Here is a 20,024-nt window from a genome sequence, read left to right as displayed (position 1 = left end):
CGGTATATTCACTAAAGAAAGTCTGCGGGAATATGGATCATCACGTGCCAATGGCCGTATGCGTTCTCTTATATAACTTCACAAAACGTTGTAAAAGATTGGCCCAGGTTGTTGTCCCCTACTTACTATCACCTTTCGTATAAATGTTATTGTTTTCAATATAACGAGGCTGAATTAAATACACCATGCCAGGCATATGATTTAAATCATTTAGTGATATCAATAGTCAGGGCGGTGACAGAATAAGAACATTCATCATTGACAATCGGGTATAGAACTTTATCTAAATATCATCAATTTAAATTATTATTGGTCAGAGTGCAGATCTATTTGTTGTTGAAAATAAATGTTTTAGAAATGCATTCTTTATGGATAGAGAATATTTATCTATAATTATTATAATAATAATTATTATAATAATAATTATTATTATATATATTTATAACGCAATTGGCCGTCGGGAACTCGATGAAAACGAGAGAACTACTAGGACTCGTTTTGTCCCTTGAGAGTGGATTATTCTCAGCCGTCGCGGCGTCCATTGTTCCTTTGGCCTATGTTACCAATGTGTTTGTAACGGCGGAGGATGCCAAATAAAAGGCTCGTGGTTATCTCGCGGTTCGCCGTCAACGAGATATAGGCGGCAATTTGCTTCTAAGGTTCATTTCTACACACATTTACGATGACTGATCTCATTCGCTATACCGACATGCTAATTGTATGCAAGTAGCATACTAGTCACCCACGTGAGATAAATTCACAATTTACTATACATCAGCTGAATCACGTGACACAGTGTCGTGAGATACCATGGTGATCCGACAAAGGAATCAACTTTCTTCTGTTCCGCGCCAACTTGAACCAGTCTATAGTAGCATCGCTTACGTACAATGTTGCTCACATTCTGCAAAATCAATTTCACGTGGAAAATTACATCACATCCTACTCGTACAAATACGATGCCAAATGTATAGTTTGAAAGGGTTTACAGAAGAGTTCCGAAAATTGAATGTGACGTATCTGAACCAAATTGTGTCGATATCAGGTTGACCTCTACCAGTTCCACCATGATGCAGTGGGACCAGATTTCAATTTACAAGCGTCTGTCGTCTGTTTATTTATTCTGACCAAGACATGTTTTACGTTACTTTTCCAATCTTGATCTAATTACCTGTAACGTGATAGGTAGAGTATTGGAAAACGTGATGACATTGGTAGTGGCTTTAATCGCCTACATACGCACTGTTCTTAATTTGTGATACTGTACAATTCCACTGCGCATGATCATAACACATGCCGGGATTGGATGAAATTCGAAGACGGGCGAAATATTCGAACAAATCGAGCTTTTTCAAAGATGCAATACTAGTATGAAAACATTTATATATATTTCTTAATATTGTTGATACTCCATACTGTAGAACGAATCAGATTCTGATTTATCATCACAAAACTGTGTTTGTTAGATGAAAAATAACAATTACGTGTGCATGGACTGTTATAATTGTACATGCCAAAACAACCAGTTCACATGCGTATTAGAAAATTTGTTTCATCGACCGAACACTCAGATTCGTGTCACAACAACAAAGCCCAGTGCAGTCATTAACATAGCAACAATATTAAAATTTACATGTAACATTGAATCTTTAATATATTCACAACCATACATATTCCACAATGAACGTGATGGTAACACAAATTCTGTTCTGCAAACAGCGTACATAGCGTTGTTACAGTTCGATCGTGGCCATGTATCGGCTCAGCTTCAGTGAATCGCACACGCGGCGGATAACATGCATTATAAATTTTAGCGTCTCCTAGTAACTAGTTGAATGCCAGTATATTTACGGCAGTGCCTGTCACCACATCTGCCGTGAAATCGAATGTGCAGTAATGTATATTCTAAATATGTTTTTTGTTGTTGTATACATCTCATTATCGAGAGATTACTTATACCATGCCTACGCACAAAGCCGGCGGTCGTCGTACCACGCATGCGCGGTATTTATGTTGATAAATATGGATTTTCCAACAAATTATAAATACGCTCTCCCATGAGCAAGCACGAACGCAAGTTTTGATGTGGAGGTAATGGGCACTAAATACCAATTTTAGAATATTCGTTTACGCGTTCCAAACATCCCTGGCATTTCTTAGTTAAACCTTGACAACGTATTTTTGGTACTTAAAGCGCGGTGGTCGTCGCGCAGCGCGTGTTCGAATTTTATGTAAATAAACAATGTATTTTACACGCGCTGTGTACGTCGCTATGAGTTCCATATCGAACAGGACGCTGCACGACAGCTGCCGCCCTTTAATCTGCGCAACACTCAAAGTCGTTATCTGTGTTCGAATGTCTCGCGCATGCGTGTGGCGCGACGACCACCGTCTTGTCATGCGTACTGAGGAATAGCAATTATAAACAAATAAACGATCCACTTTCTACACTATGTGCAAATATATATTGGACTGGGCAAGAAAGGATTCGACCATACTAGAAAGAGTATGCCATCCCTCCGTAACCAATGACAACCACGAATTGCCTTTTATATATTAAATGTAATTTTATAATACCAATAAATTACATGTTGATTAATAACTATTTCCCATAATTACATACGAATCTTTTGAGGTACAATCCCGTCCTTCTTCATTAGCGTATCGTACCCCCCCCCCCACTCTTAACACCGAATTGATCCAACACTGTAGTAATCGATCAGCGATCAATGCGTTTATTTGGTGGAAATCAGATGCATTATGTGGTCACACAACTGCCGGACAGCTCCGCGGCCGCCACGATCTGTCGCATTGAACCGGGCAGCATATCGTGCTTCTGTTCGGGCGTCTGCGGGCGCTGCGCTGAGTCCACATTTTCTCATCGCCGGCACGTCGCTGATATCGTTGCCCATGTACGCGACCTGCGACCACTCGAGCCCGAGCTCACCCACCCACTTGCCGAGAACACTACACTTGTTCTTGGCTCCATTTTCCAGCAAGCACCCCATCTTCTCGCTGATGAGCTTCATGTCGGCCATGCTGGTGTCTTGGGATAGCAGGCGTACGATGATTCCGGTTTCTTTCAATTGCTTAACTCCTTCCAAGTCGCAGCGGTTGTACGAACGAAATTCTTCTCCCTTCTCGTTTATGTGAACTTGGTTGTCGGTGATCACGCCATCGACGTCGAAAACCACCATCTTAATATCTTTCTTACTCTCCACGCCGAAATAGCCATACTTAGTGACACGTTGCTCGGCAATTGGCCAATCGATTTCACTGTCAATATCAACGCTGTATTCCGGTCCGACTTCGAAGTAACCAACCTTTCCGCCTTGTAACAAACCCTGATCAAGCAGCTGGCGGCTGAACATATAAAATTGTCCGTTTTCATAAAGTTCTCCGTCCCAGTCCTGACGCCTCGGTCGGTTATTAGGGTCTAAGTTATCAGCACCTACCAACTCGCCTGCCGTATTCGGCGACGGTTTCCATCTGAAAAGATGCTTCCTGGTCACAGAGAAAACGGAATCGAACCCACGTTCACGCATCATTGCTGACGGTTCTTGTAGCATCCATGGGTGCGTGATAGGGGAAGTGCATTGTACCAAACCTATGACATCGACCTCGGGGTGGTGTAGCGCGAACTCCTTAATGGTATCCAGAGATGACGACGAGTCCCGCGACACATCGGCAGACCTGCGGTGAACCTGCCCTCCCCATTCAGTAGCGACGCGAGCAATCTCGTCATGGTCGGTGGAAACCCATACACTATCAAAACATTTAGAGTCAATGGCAGCCCGAAGCGACCACGAAAGTAATGGCTGGCCAGCCAGGATTTTGATATTTTTTAGTGGTATCCCTTTGCTTCCTCCTCTTGCCAAAATGAGTGCGGCGAAGTGTCTTTTATCTGTATCCATGATATCTTGTCAATGATGGCAGTAGAGTGAAAACAGTGAAATAAGAACTATACCTGCACGCAATGCTGATAGTGACAACCTGTAGCAACACGATTCCCGTCAATGGACGAAACCATTTCAATTAACGGGTGGGATCTTATTTATAGTGATTTCACATTAATTGGAACATGTTTTTTTTTCAGTATGAAAATAAACCTGTGTGGCAGTAGAGTCAATGTTTATTCAATGGAATTGAAGGTACATGCCGTATTAAACTGTGATAAGCAGACGCCCCAAAACACCGTATTGTTAGACCCCGAACTGATGACGTGTGCGAGTTTCATTGAAACGTGGCGTCCACATACCGGCATTTTAGAGAAAGAGAACCACGCCTTTACACAGTGTTTGAACATATTGCCAAGGTATTTACATGAACTGACATCTGGTTGACCCCCATTTCTCGGGCACTGCGCATGCGCCGTTAATAATAGGTCTCTGGCGTCAGTTGTATTGAACGAGAAGCAGTGTATTTTATGTAGGTTTATGCTACCATATTTTATCACTGAGGTAAAATGTGATGTTCATAATGCTGCCAGCAGTCGATATCGCGCACTATGGCGTTATTCTTTATGATGCCGTACTCTGGGAGTCGAATGCCAGTCAGCTCTTTTACGCATTATACAGATGATACACTGCTAAAATACTTACCAAATTGTCAACCATCATACACGGTTTTCATCAATGGAATAAATCGATAAATGTGTGCAGCATACGGCGAATTCCCGGAAGTTAACATTTTAACCGTATACCCTAAATTAAATGTTTAATGAGATGAACCGCTGGGGGCGCTGTGAAAGAAAAATTGAGAAGTCGACTGACTCGGATAACGGTCTTATAGAGCAGGGAGCTATAATGAGATACATGGACTCGGCTCGTATGTGTTCAAATGCTTATAGAGGGAAAGATGCGACGAGTAGTCATGAATCGTGTATATCAATAGTATGTATATTCCCTTGTCTTTAAGGCCTCATTGACAGTGTCCCAAGCTCGGGCGTCACAAACAATTTGCATATTTCTGGAATTAACGTAGTTCACTCAGTGATAATATTATTGGCTCAGTATCTATCTTCACGCTACACTTCATATGACGCAGTACAGGATAACGGGACAAGAATAATGTTTATATACTAAATTCTTTATTAGAGCAACAGATTAGAAAAATAAAGCATGATACAACTTTAATTTTTTTTAAATAAAAAGCGTCCAGCAATGATCATAAAATCAATTAGACTGTTCAGAGACTTATTTATTAATTTAGGGAAGCTCACCCTTTCAAAGTCTGGACGAGGATAGCTTTACTTTTATGTCTAGGCACTGTCTGAATATGGACTGTGGTTTACCGGACACTTATCTAAGTAGTAGTCAGCTCTCGTTATCACATCGAGTATCATGGGTTAAAACGCACATCTGAATTGCTTAAAGCGAGAGGGTCGTCACCTTCGCACGTGCGGGAATTGAGTCCCAAGCGACGATAACAACACACGCTAAAAACGCAAAGGCTCATAGGTAGACGCTTGTTTGTGAACAGCGACACGCTATGACCATCTGACGCATGCGCAGGTGACGACGCTACCGCTTTAACTACGCAAGTACATGCAAATACAAACAGTACATATGCCCACATGCAAACAAGTTCAGCCCATGGATGTATCAAAGCCGTGTGGCATAAACATGTTCCGTTTATTGTGACGTCAAAGCTCCTCAGTCATCGCAACGCGTATCTTTTATATGGGTCTCATGCAACGCATAAAACGCGATTGTATTATACGCATACGCGCGCGTTGCGTGGCTTAAACAACGCAATATAGACGAAAACATATATTTATATTTCTAAATATTGTTCGACACTCCAGTCTTAATGTAGACCGAATCAGATTGTGATTTATCTTATCATTTTGCAGAATACGCAGCAGTATTAGCTACAAATACAGCGTAGTCTAATTTATCAACATACACCATCAAACAACAGTACTAACAATTGTTCTTGTTCAGATTGCATTTTAAACAGACACTTTATTCCGTGTTTTTGGTTCCACTGTCTTCTTCAAAAAAAAAATCACGCGGCTCTAGAACCGGTGTAAAGTCTAAATGACTTCTATTTTTGTCAATTTTTACTTTAGTTTCCTGCGATTTTGTTAAGTTTCTTTTACTTGGCAAAACAGTTCCGACATTTTTGAAATTATACTCCAGAGACTATACGATTTTCCGCATAAACTAATGAACAAATGGCTCAATATCTGCAAGTTCCGCTGCATCATATCCAATAGGCACTACTGTTTTTATAAAAAATGACAAACTTGATGACGTGTGTTAAGTCGGTTAACTGCGAGGCCTATTTCCATTAGTGGCGACACACCACTGGTATGACGTTATTCCAAATTTAGTCAACCTTATTGGTCCAGCCGTTTACCCATATTTGACCTATCACAAGTTGCGTTATACTTGAAAATATTCATTCATGACAGTTTCCAAGAGTCGTTTGTTACGTAACATGCATTTCATTCAAATGTGCATATTTCATATGGTTTAACTCAGAATGTGTCGCACTTTATGCCCAGTTTTTGAATCGCTATTCGATTTCTCGTGTCTCCTCCCCATTTCCGGTATGTCGGCTGCTCCGTTCAATATTTTACTCCCACTGGTGGGCGTGTCGACAGAATGATGTCTATTATTCAATGCACTTCGCAGATGCAGACCTTCTTCTAGCGGACTTTGGGGCCCAACCATCGGTGGGGGGAATCTGCCGTTCGGAATGGCGAGCAGAGGATTGAAGTAGTCGTACGGTAAGTGTGGTAGCTGCGCTCGGCCGTGGCGCGGATCTAGCGAGGCCATGTCGATGTTTGGTGGGGAAGAATACGGTGACGGTCGGTAGGGTTGGAAACGATTCAGCGATCGCGACGAGAAGCCGTGCTGTAGTGGTGACGTTATTGGTAGACTGGCGTAATACGGGTGACTTCCGCTGCTCGTTGACGGCTGCAACGACCGGAAAGCGGAATTACGTTCTTTCTCGTCGTCTAATCGCGTGAGGGCGCTCTCCATAGAAATCATGTCTCTGCCCGGCTCCGACGGGTGGCCACTCGGGGTGGAATCCTTGTTTCTGGCGATGTTGTACTGCACACACGTTCTACTTGACAGCAACAGTTCAATTGCGCTGATGAGATCCCCGTTACAGCCTTTCAAAATAAGTTCTAAAATTTCAAGTTTATGGGTGGGGAAGATTTTCTTCAAGATCTCAAGTGGCGGTCGTTTTGATTTTTTTTCCGAGTCCGTTGCTAGCAGCGCGGACGACGACGAAGACGGTGATACCGGTGGTGACGTTTCACGCTCTTTCACGCTCGTCCTCGATGACTCAGTTTTCTCGGCTATTTTGTCAACTGTTTTGATTGTCGGTGGCGGGGATGTCGCTACTTTGGTCGAATAATTAACCTCTCCCGGTGGAGCCTGTGATATGTCTGTTGGTTTGCAGGATTTCTCGTGCGTATACTGCTCCCCTTCATCACTCTGCTCATCGGTGTTCCCATAGTCGTCGTAACTATCGTTGTCGTCGCAAGGGCTTGTGGGACACGCATCTTTTTCATCTTTAATACCTAAAAGTAATACAAAGAATAAAACATTGGTGGTTATTAAGTACCAATTGCAAAACGATGTCGTGTAGTGTTGCGGGGGGATATAATTGACAACAGCGGGTTTGTAGAACTTCAAATCCTAGTTAAATTTGGGAACAGACCATTTTAAATTTAGGGGTCTGAAATTTCTTATTTCTTGAGATTTTTTTTAAATTTCTAATGTAACTGGTTTTCTTTCACATTAGTTAGATTTTAAATGTTATTTATTTTAATTCTCCACCTCTCACGTGTGAAACACAAAACAAACAGACAAACAATCAAATAAAATGTTCTGGTTAGTTGAATACTGTACAAAGGAATACCACAAAGGCAACTCGTGATTCGTTCTATTGCAGTATGGACATCTCTAGCAACGAATGGCTTCTTTGTAGTATTTTAGGGAAGGTTTAGTTTACATGGCCATGCAGAGAGAAGCAGTGTCTAACATAATAACATTGTGAATAATCATTGGCAGAAGGCCATCTGTACCCACACCATATCTTCCATGCGTCCCATTATGGCATGGAGTAAATATCCATTCAGTGAGAACGCATTTTTGTATCTCCATTATGGGTCGGCAACAAACAAGTTTACTTACATTCATACGTACTTTTACAAACGAATATAAACACCGTGTCCCTGAACCGTTATAAAAAAATATACCCAAATCACTCAAAAGAAAACTATTTTTCTATAGATTACGGCGAAAATGAAACGACAACGGGATAGTGTCATTAACACCAACAATACACTCGTGGATATGGAGAAAGCTATAGACACTGTAACCGGCGATCTATGAAGGCGGATACGGGTACGTGCTCTACTCTGCACGATCTACACTGTTTTACTGATTGATATTACTTTAGTATGACAAATAACAATTTTGACGGCGTTGACATATATTGTGAATGCTATTTCCACATTGCGACACATGCAACGTTTAATCCGTGAATGAAAACCGCCCTTTTCACTTGTATCCTCCACGTCGATACTTTCCTCATATACATACAACTTTGAAAGGTGTCTATTTTCACAACTGGATTAACTCCAAAAGGGGAAGCAAACAGAGTGTAACTGCGATACAAATTGCCAAGCAGACACCTCATTATCGTGGCTTCAACGAGCATTACGTACGCTAAATAGATAATTGGCGCGCTAGCCAATTCGTCGATACTTACGTATTGTGTCGAACTTTTCTTTAAAAGTCTCCCCACAAAGGCGCATTTACGTTTAGCGGACAAATCAACAAGGTATTGAAGAGTGTCATGTTTTGTTCATGTGTGCCTCTGCCCCGAGGGGTGGGCGGCAACGACGCCTGTGAGCTCTTTGCTCTCTAACCCAACACTATCGACGAGATATGGAGCGACATCTAAATTAAGTCTACTTTGAGAGCATTGACTCATGTGGCAAGTTGTCTATTTCAATCCCATCGCGCCCATCAACTCTCTAATAAAGTACGCCCTGTTTGTTTTATGCGTTGTCCATTACCAATCCGCTGTGCGCCTAACTAACTAAGTTGAAAATACACGCCCTCTGTATTTTGATGGCCACGTTGTGTCTTATATTTTGGCCAACTGGTCTGTACCATGTCTCATTGAAAATAGGATAGAACAAAGAAAAGGGAGAAAACGTTACTTAAATCACAGTCCCTCAACACCTCGTGTGAAGGGACTGTGCTCAAAGTTAAGTTATGCTTTTAAAACTGAATCGCTTCTGTTTTCCCCTTGAAGTTTGCCCGAAATTTTTTTCCTACGTTTATCTAGCTTAACAGCTAAGTTTCTATACGGACGCGTCACAATGTCTCGTGCGAGCACGACGACGTTGTTTGCGTCGCTCGGCAGGATCACTTTGGTCGTGGTTAATAGGGCTAAAGGTGAATGACGGGTTGAACGCTAGCGATACCTCGACTCCACAAAATCGTGATCGGATTACTAATCTGGCGAGCAAGCCACGGCACAAACACTGGTCTTTATTTAATAGGATAGACATTTCACTTCCACTTTTTAAGGAGATATCCGGGAATGGGATACTTTTCCAGGTGGAGTGCAGCGGTGGTATAGGTGTGAAATATGAAGTATATACCGAATACCTGATGCTTTGGGAACTTGATATACGGCAAAGTGGTGTAAAACAATGCCGGTAGTCGGTAGCTGAATTGCCGCCCTAATCGCTGTATTTGAAACATATAAGAGCTATCGGACTCAGACTTAGTCTCCGAGCTTAGGAATATCGCATATACACACAATGTATTTAGGACCTTGTTGCTGAACAAAGTCAATGATTTATTAGCCATTATTACCCGCCCGTTGAACTGCACGTGTCACTTGGACCTTTCGGTATTGTTCCTTTGGACCCAGGACCAACTTATTAGTAAATGGCTGATCGTCGTTAAATATTACGCCAATCTGGCAACTGTTTAGCCTAACTTTGACATAATATTCCTTCTCGCCAACTTAAGTTAATTTCGAGTGAAAAACTTGATCTTAACGTAACATCGCGTTTGATATATCGACACAATACACAATGGTTTGATATAACGACTTTGATATAGATACAAATGCATAGTTCATAAACTTGAGATAATATCGCGCGATGTATCAACTCGAAATACTATCACGCGAGTATCGACTTTTGATAATATCGACCCAGAACATCGGACCTGAGACAATACACTGTATAATTAGTATTAATTATTACCCATAGTTTCAAAATATTAGTGTGATTTTTAAATATTCATATTATGAAATCTCGAGTGTCACCGAATATGTTGATGTGAACTTACACCAAATTAGTCATAGCACAACGACTTTGAACTTGGCACACTATAGTTACGCGCAGTTTATTGAGTAAACACAGCAATGACCTCCAGTACTTTCACTTGCAGGAACTTCTCGCGAATTATGGGCGATACAACTTGTTATGGCCACCAGCCATAAAGAAACCAAGACGCGATCCTTGTAGTACCATAAAAATCTTACACACATGTTTGCTTTCGAGTCTCTTAATCCGTGTCAACAAACCATAAGTCGGCAGCGTCATGCATAGGATAGCATAGGATTCAAAAACTTCAAGTGTTTATGTTTGAAAGTAAAATGCTGTGATATGTACAAAACCATTCGGTGAATACTCTAGCTATTCCTCTCATGGTGCGTACAATTCACGGCAACCCACCTACATACTAACCCATAAGCCTCTGGATAGATCTGTATACTTTGTAAATCGTTACACGATATACCTTAAGATGAAAGAACAAGTATTTTAAGGGATTCATTGTGCGTCACTAAAGCACTTCTTTGACGACTATATTACAGAGCTCTTGTGGATACGTGTGCTCGCAAATATTCCCGAATAAATCACTTGGATTTTCTTTTAGCGAGCGGTCTCCACAAAGGCATCGCGATTAAAATAAAAGTTCTCGAGTGGACGGCTAAAAAGTTGACTTTACGTCTAAAATGAACCTCATTGGTTGTAATTCGTGATCTTTATTTCGTGTAATCCCGTGTGAGTATAATGCGTAAGTGACCCGGATATCCATGTATCCGTGGTATTTATGTAATGTATATTAATACATATTAACATAGATATGTCGTGTGACTGTGAATTGATGATGAGAGGGAAGGGGGGGGGGGCTATGTTTAGATATGAAATAGTGTGCGCAGACTGATGTATTGCAGTATTCGACTTATAATTTTCTCGTTATTAGTTAGTTTTACGTAGAATGAAATACTATCTCTGAAACCTACATTAATAAATGTACACCAGCAACCACTAGACTACAACAGCTCCTCGATCGCACATGCCAGGTGACAACCAAGTAGTTGGCATTGGAGTACTATCCCCGAGTACCATGCCATGGCTCATGAGCGCACATAATAATGCGACAACAAGACATGTCAGCAGTTGAAGGCAGAATGAAATGACAGATAAACTACCAACTATTGATAAGGATCAGCTGACGTCTGTCAATGACAGCTATGCCACGCAAACATCTGCCCCCATAAGATCCTTGGATCTACTCATCAAGGATAACAACATGCTAATTGAACTCAAATTAAGATATGCTCATTTTCAGCGGACCGAGTAGACTATAATGGATCCCACTGTTGACGGCGCGATGGCAAAGACGCGACGAGCAATGCAACTTGTTGATTCGACCCACTATTACAATATTTGACAAAAAAACATATCGCCGTATATGTGCGACGAGGGGGGGGGGAGTCAATTAGGGTTCAATCTGGCGGGAAATTCTAATATTTGATCATAGTTGAATGACATTAGACCACCCTACCTCCGACGACATTTAGCGAAAAACAGTTTAAATTACGAAACACAGTATGAAGACCGTTATCAAGATTCTCTGAAATGGTCTCAAAACGTACGTCATTTCTCGGTGAATCAGACCAACGTGTCATTGGCTACACGATACAGGGTAGTGGACTAAAACAGCAAGTAGAAAAATAAGCATAGACTGCCACGACCATTAAAATCGAGAAGAGTTAATTAGCGGAAAGTGTTGGCAGTTAAGTACCGGCAAAGTCTGTGTAGAAATCTCCACCTTTTCATTCGTCTGAACAAAAGTTTTAGACATCCAACGCCCATCAACAGAACAAAAGAACCTTTTGGTTACTAAAAGTATGCTTGAAATTTTGTCTTTCATCCGCAAATAAGCCGGTTGTTTTGAGTCGCCACCAGCTCCAAAATGTGCCCACGATTTGTATAGCGAGTGACTGTCCCTAAAAAAAACAGTCAATAGGACATTCTGCCTCTCTTCGACAAAGGCTAATGATTCGATCTGATGGGGAGGTTACGAACTTCGCTTCAATGCCTATTATGGCAGCTAAGAAAAATAGCTCACAAAACAACTAGCTTCCACTGCTTTGTAAAACGCACTGGGTATAAAGAATCAATTTGGTTTACTGATAATAATCTAAGGTACCTCATATATATATATATAGTAAATTGACCTGTTGGCGCAAAGAATGGGAGAAAGAATCTGTCAAACCATGAAGGCTTAAAAAAACGACACCCCGCTATACGTTTTATCGGACGGCGGTAGTGGTGTACCGACAGTGCAAAGTGTATCCAAGGGTGGAGTCTGGGTGGTGGTATCTAACGGCGACGAGAAAGGAATACACGTCGATTGCGATGTTAGATGGACCGCCTTGCAGTTCAAAAGTGAACTTGAGTTTACAAAACCTGATGGACGCACTCGAAATAAACAAAGGATGTGTTGATATATGATGTGATTATCTTTACTATGCTTCAGGAGTTTTTTTCATCACGAGGAATTTCTATTTAAAAGATAAAAAGGCGAAAAAGCATACGCTTGAAGGAACATAAAATGACGGAAATTTAAAAAAAAAATGAAAGCTCCAAAAGAACTTAGGTATAACTTGTCTGAGCATATACATGCCATTGTTTAGGTTGTTTTTTTAAAAAAAATAATAATTTGATTCCCACCCATGGTCGCCTGCTGTGCTACTAGTTTACCGAAATCAAAAAAGTAAATTGCAAAGCACAATCAGTTGTACGATTCACCTGAAGTGAATGTCTGAAGTCCAATAGATGAACTTTCCACTTGTTGGTCATTGCATTGGTATAGAGTATGTGACCATGGATTGTAATACAGTCAATGCGGTGGTGTGATAGACTATATACAACTAAATGCGATGCACGCATCGAATGGGCGAATACACTAACTATTGGTATATATTTTATCGAAATGAATATAGATTCTTAAGATACGTTAATTAGTGGTATAGATCCGTCATTTATGGGGGATACATCGGAATAGTTCTAATATTTGAAGAAACGATTGAGCGCCCATGAGGGCGGTTAAACATAAGCGCCGTTGCGTATCATCATCGTATCGATGCTCACCATTTGTGCCTACGTGATTTAATTAGGACGCGAAGTACCCTATAAGCGTTGTTTAGAAGACCGCAGCGTTGGCAGTGCACACAACAGTAACCCACCCCCTCCGCTTGTCAACTGGAAACAGCGTTTCGTTCCGTTTCTCAGATCTAGCCCAAATCAATGTTAGCATGTTTGGCCTTCGCTAGAAATTTTATTACATACACATGCCGTTTGTGAATTCATACGCAACCCATCATAGTCTGAGTTCCGCGAAATTTCCAAATATCTGTATATCTCTCTCCATTTCAAGGCTTCAAGCGAGATCGATCCGTTGCTATATAAGTTTGGTTAGAAAAAAATGACCGTCGCAAATAAACAAGAAGCCGAATTTTCGTCGATGAATTACGAAAACTGTCTTGTTAACAATCGGTAATATATTTCCGACATACTAAAAACGTCAATTCATTATTGTTACTGTGAACCGCACGCAGTGGCGGGAGGATGGGAATAGTGGTTTGAATCTCATACATTCTTTTATAAGGGCAACATATGCGTTCTTAATGGTGTTTACCGGAATCAAACTATGTCGCAAACTGATTGGTCAATAGATGGTGTTGTTCGAAATCCATTTTGTGTTGCGTTTCGACGGCATTGTTGCCGTCATTCCAGTGAGCCCTCTGTGGTATTAAATTGCTACATCTTTATGCAGCCAAATGTAAAAGAAACTCTTAAAAAAATGTGTCCTCTTGGGGTTCGAGAAAATTACTTGTAAGTGAGCACCGAACGCTTCGCGATTTGTCATTCTTAAAATTATCTTTAATGAGTGGATAAGAACTTCAAACTCATATAACAAAATGGCGGCATTCCAACGTGGTTTAGAACTTCAACATAATAAAACCCGACGATGATACAACTTTTTGGAGAATGTTTACTGATGATAAGATCACATGTTTGCTCACGGAACCCCAAACTGACACACGTGTTCATTTCACCAACCACTCCTGGATCAATTTCACGTATATAACAAACTCGCCCGTTAAGTGTTTCCAGATTTCTCTCATTTGCGCCGTGTTTGTTTAAAGTTACTTAGCTTCTATGTATCCCCTATAAGAAAGCATTTCAACAATTTCGAGACTCTGCGTTCTGGAGTAGAGTAGATGTCCCACGGGAAGACATCTTTAAAAAGATGAAGGAAATTGGATCATAATGGTAAGGGTGCTAACGTCGATTAAGTTACTAGGTAGATAATAATAAGATGGAATACCACAGACACAACAATGTCAGGATTTCGCTCCAAGTAGGTCTGTACATAGCTAATGTTGTTTTTAAGGTCGCAGTGCGTTTTCACCGCGATGACCAGCTAGTAACATTGTACGTAAAATACAACGTCATACACGAATAGATTGTGTCTCAAGTTCAAGTAATTTGTCTTGCGTTTTAAAAATATTTAGTTATATAAAATGGTGGTTACAACCGCCAACTGATTTTGCTTCAAAACTATGATAGACGAATATTGTGTGTTAGTTTTTTTTGTCAGTAACTCATAAAACTAGATAAATCAGAGTAAATGCGTGTATATATTGTCAAAATAAAATAAAATAAAATAAAATAAAATAAAATAAAATAAAATAAAATAAAATAAAATAAAATAAAATAAAATAAAATAAAATAAAATAAAATAAAATAAAATAAAATAAAATAAAATAAAATTATTTTCTTCTTCATAGTTATCTGCGACAAGGTTATGAAGAATAATCCTTACTATTCAATATTTAGGAAATTTTATTCAATAATGGTACACTACCTGGAATTTTATTTCCGTTTTCTTTCGATGTTTCGTTCTGCGTCACTGAGTGTTTCTCTGTGTCCTTCTTTTCCGTGGTGCTGGTATCCAAACTCTCACCCGAGTCGCTGTGAACATGTTCTTCTTCGCCGCCAGCCTTCTCGGACGATTCCGAATCACCGCCCGCCAGACTACGAGCCATTTGGTACTGGTACAGTATGCTTTGCTCGTGGGCCTGCTGTCTCCTAAGAGCTACCTGAGCCGCCATGACCCGCTGCCGTTCCGCTATTAGGATGCACTTCTCGCACATGCATTCCTTGAACCGACAGTAACGCTTGTGTCCCTTCAACCATGAGAGCACACCGTGGTTTCGACATCGGGCGCACTTGGGTTGCCGCTGCTGGACCCGCTGCCCTCCCCCCGCTGTAGGGGGTGGTTGCATGAACACATACGGCTGCGTAGCCTGGGGGAACGGACTGAGGCCGGTCTCCATCCTCCTCTGCAAATATTTTGACAGTTATGTCAATCTAAACCGTAATGTCTAGAGGCGATGAAACACACTCTTTAAGCAGCCACCCAACTAACTAACTAACAAACTTGCGTATTACATTGTATGTGTGTGTGTACCTGGAAGATATCGCATTGTAATCCGGGGCATTTCGTTCCAGGGATTGGGCGAGACTATTATTTCACAGGCGGGGAAACTGAACACACGGTGTGCGTTTATGAGATTGTGGCTAATAATTTGAAATCATACAATTTCCTGATTGTCCCAAAAATGTACATTTAATACGTGCTGCGGCCATTTGCTGATCTGCACCTTGTGTGCGTGCGCGTATGCATGTGTGTGATATACACCCGCCCAGTAGAAAGGAACGTATTCATTGGATTTCATTTTAGCAGATTTGTTACTTGCTGGGTGTTCCTAAATTGATCTAAATTTGTGCACTTTGCTGTCAGTGAAATAAGCGAAAATAAAACTAGGCAATAACTAAGACATATAAATAGTAATGCCTCGTATATCCCACCATGGAGCTAAAAAAAGTTTAGCTCCATGATCCCACGCAACTGAGCTAACACACCACCCATATAAAATAATAGTAGAGTCCTGGACAGTTAGACATCCTCATTTGTAAGGTGAGGTGAGTTAGCATTGTACTGAACACAAAATGAGGATCATTTAGTCGACAAAACAGCACTATTTAGTACAGCAGTGAATAAGTAACAATCACCATCGCTGAGATCGGTCGGCGTGGAGAGAATGAACACATACAGGTGACCCCCTGCAGAGGCGCCCCATCAAGCGGGCTAATTGAGGCCATTCTCGGGCAGCACACTGTTTCGTCTTCACTGATACACAGTAATTCTTTTGGCCCGGGAGAGGCAATTAGCGTGCTAAGGAATTTCAACTTTTTATTGATTTCCTGCCCGGTTTCAGATCCACTGACAAGGGAGGAGGTATCTACCACACCTTCAAAACATCTCACGTTGATATCACAACAAAATTCGATGACAAGTCTTAGTTAAACCCCGTTTTTTTTGGTAACAAACAACTACTGTATGCAGGAATGACGAATTGTTAAAAGTTCGATACACACCCCAGTATGCTTTTGAAATCAAAATCCAATTACCGTTATTGTTGTATTTTAAGGTCGCCAAACGCGGTCAACATTTTGGATTTTATAAAAAGACAAATGTCAACTGGGAGGATACATCCATCGACGATTTCAACTGTCTTTTATAGACTGTAAATGCCAAACGATCCTGCTTGAGATTGATGAAAAGACGGGTCCGAGACAAAAATACCGATATGTAATCACGACGCTGCGGTAAACAGGCAACTCCCTACATTAAAATTGACAAGAGCGTTTTATTACTAACAATATTTAAAAACTTAATATTTCAAATATTTGCGAGCTTTACCAGTGCCAACCATCACTCCATTCATAATTTCAGCTCAAATACGAACCAAGGAGCTACGATATTTGTTGAAATAACACTAAACATTTAAAGTTGATTTCTTATTTTTTCATCATCTCTTGAATCATAATCGTCAATCTACCAGCGAACAATATATAAATGTATAAAATCACAAATATCCAGGAACGTTTACTCTCTTGCATATATTTATTTACACATAAACTATTAAATTAGTTTCACCGCCATATACCTCCATCGCCATTCCTTCACTCCAACGCACGTGTATCTAAGCAGCTACTGGGCGACAACTGTATTTTGTTAATAAAGACACAAGATTTGTTTTACAAACAATGAAAGGCATTGTTTTTACTCTCGAATGGGCTGTGTTTGTTTACACTACCAGACACTTACGCTGACTGCGATTGCTTATTCAAATTAGTTACTTAAATATACACAGAATCGCACACACATCATTGTTATATGTTTATTTCATACAAATGATGATCCATGGTGACTGTATTCAACGTTTGTGTTTCAACATGTATTGCTTGTTCTCTATTTCTGATCAGTTACAGTGTGAACATATGGGCGCAAGAGAGGCATTGTTGATGCCACGTAATATATAAACTGTTGTCACTGTTTTAACACTTGATACAGGAATATAATGAACTTATTTTGGCTCATGCCGCGACAAAAACCATGTAGGAAACTAGAATGCAAATGACATCCGATGAAAAACAAAAATCAAGAAACAAAAACAAAATACTTTTAAACACTCAAATCAATAAATACAGCAGTGCATGGACTCGTGGTGGGAATTCAAGGTGAAGTCGACTCCCCGCTGTGCAAAGGTAAGGTCGCGGACTTCACTTTTTTCACATACGGACGGCGTACTATGCAAATAGAAGGAGATCACCTGGCAAACCCCCCACTGCGAAATGCGGGTGCATTCTTTCCTTTTTTTTGAAACTGTCAAAAAAGTTTCCTTAATTCTACTATACTGTCAAGTTTCGTTGTTTGGAGGTGAATGTCAGCCTCAGGCAATTTTGGGATACCTCGCTCCATGACGATCACACAATGTAGGATACATCTTTTGAGAGGGAGACAGCTATGCCCTGTGGCGTGTTTTGAACACTCGAGAGGTTGCTTTGAGACCATTTATAGATGTTCATTTATTTCGTCCAGTGTCATATCATACTCATTGGTTGAAATAATTTCAAGTCATGAGCTCAATGAGTGTCCTTTTCTTCGAAAAAAAAATTATATCATACGCTAGGGGATTTAGCGAAAAGCTAGGCTTCTGGTATTATAATTTCGCACGTAACTACTGACCCCCCAGTTCCCTAAGATGTATGTTAGTCAGTTCGGTTGATCGCCTTTGATATAACAATCTAACAGCAATGTTTGTTTTTTTAATGTGGGAGAATGTGTCTAAACCAGGAGCTACTAATTATAACAAGCCGGAAGGCTTGTTAGCGATCCGCTCCGCTCAAAAAACAAACATCATGTTTTCGGCTGTTTCCATGGTAGGACATGAACGTGATGCTAACGTCGGTTCATAACTGAAACCGGGCCCGTAAACAAAGTTCGCCAAAAAACATTCAGTATTTGGAAGTCACTTTACTTTATTACTAGCACGTATTCTGCTGTTATAATTATTACTTCCGACCGTTTTGCGGCTGCATTTTCTAGATTCCTTGATTGAAGGCAGCATTGAAGTTGCGTTGGGATTACGTTGATACAGCGTAACAATGTCAGCGCCGGTGATCTTTGCAACGTAGCCAAAATAAAAAGCTTGATCATTTGAACACTGATATTACAAGACTGGTAGGAGAGATCACATTTTGTGCTAAATCATTCAAAAATCATTTTTTTTTCTGTTGCCATGGCAGTAATAGGCCAGGATTTTTCCAATTAGTGACGGTATGATCTGTCTTGCTAAGTATGAACACAATTTGCCAAGCCAAACAAATCACAGAAGAGTTAAATAATCGTCATTGGTGAAAAGTTACCTCAACTTTGAGTTCAAATTTCTCGGTAATGAAAAAATATATCAAAAAAAGTAGCTTTGTGTCCACACTCAAGCTGAATAGAATGAGCTATGTCCGAGGTGTTTAAACCTAAATTTGTAGGAGGGGATACATTTGGCGCGAAGCTATTCAAAAAAGGCTATTACTATAGCAACGGTGGACCAGAATTTGTTTCACATTTTACCTATTAACTAGAGTGAAGGTGTGACCTGCCTGCCAAGTTTGAGTGAAATCGGCCAAGCCAAAACAATTTCAAAAGAATTAATACGTGAAGACACTGGAAATCACACACACACACCCACACACACACAATGATTTTAAGAGCAATCCTAGCGGAGCGCCAACAACCGTGGAGATATAACCTCACGTTTGCCTGTGCCATCTGGTCAGATTACAGCTGCAGGTGTATAGCGTCCCCAACGCCGAAACACTATTTAACATGTGCCATTTTGGTGGACGTGTGAATTGTGAACACTCATGTGTGACATAATTTCAAATTATGTCGAACTCAATTACAGTAACATACGATGACGTCATGGTTTCATGTGATACGACGTAGCCCGATAAAAAACACGTACTCCCAAATCGTACAACCATTATATATGAATGTTTTGCCTTCTCAGTAGTCCATACTAAATATTGAATGGCGTGAACAGGCGCGACTGCCTTTATATGTGAAGCAGCAATTTATGCCTCTAAACGAGTAACTTGCTCTACCAAAATATTCACTCCTATTTGCGTGTTTTTCTAAATACGTACTTTTTTGCGTACCCGCCTTCTTGACGAGAAGCCCCAACTGACTAGTCAACTCAACCGAAAAATGTAACAACCGCAATTATCTTTAAATTTATTAACTTTTTTTTGTTAAACATGTTAT

At 40.6% G+C, this 20,024-nt stretch overlaps 2 protein-coding genes across 2 annotated transcripts; both read right to left on the bottom strand.

Moving 5' to 3' along the window:
• Positions 1-1,628: 1,628 nt before the first annotated feature.
• Positions 1,629-4,044, bottom strand: LOC102808000 (N-acylneuraminate cytidylyltransferase-like). The gene has a single exon (XM_006813670.3). The coding sequence runs from the start codon at positions 3,912-3,914 to the stop codon at positions 2,736-2,738; it is 1,179 nt and encodes a 392-aa protein (XP_006813733.2). The 5' UTR covers positions 3,915-4,044; the 3' UTR covers positions 1,629-2,735.
• A 2,323-nt stretch (positions 4,045-6,367) lies between these two features.
• Positions 6,368-15,805, bottom strand: LOC100370152 (doublesex and mab-3 related transcription factor 3, truncated-like). The gene is made up of 2 exons (XM_006813666.3): positions 15,219-15,805; positions 6,368-7,540 (listed from the first exon to the last, which is right to left on the bottom strand). Exons 1-2 carry the CDS (start codon positions 15,688-15,690, stop codon positions 6,480-6,482), a joined length of 1,533 nt encoding a protein of 510 aa, XP_006813729.2. The 5' UTR covers positions 15,691-15,805; the 3' UTR covers positions 6,368-6,479.
• Between the last annotated feature and the right edge of the window lie 4,219 nt (positions 15,806-20,024).

This window comes from Saccoglossus kowalevskii, chromosome 9 (genome assembly GCF_978046115.1).
Source record: "Saccoglossus kowalevskii chromosome 9, keSacKowa6.1, whole genome shotgun sequence".
In the NCBI taxonomy this organism is placed as follows: domain Eukaryota; kingdom Metazoa; phylum Hemichordata; class Enteropneusta; family Harrimaniidae; genus Saccoglossus; species Saccoglossus kowalevskii.
This window is presented reverse-complemented; position numbering and strand designations above follow the sequence as displayed.

Excerpts from the sequence above, each read along its gene's own strand:
- LOC102808000 (XM_006813670.3), bottom strand. The coding sequence starts at position 3,914 with ATGGATACAGATAAAAGACACTTCGCCGCACTCATTTTGGCAAGAGGA.
- LOC100370152 (XM_006813666.3), bottom strand. The coding sequence starts at position 15,690 with ATGGAGACCGGCCTCAGTCCGTTCCCCCAGGCTACGCAGCCGTATGTG. Across the intron at positions 7,541-15,218 it reads AAACGGAAATAAAATTCCAG|GTATTAAAGATGAAAAAGAT; the intron begins GTAGTGTACCAT and ends TATTACTTTTAG.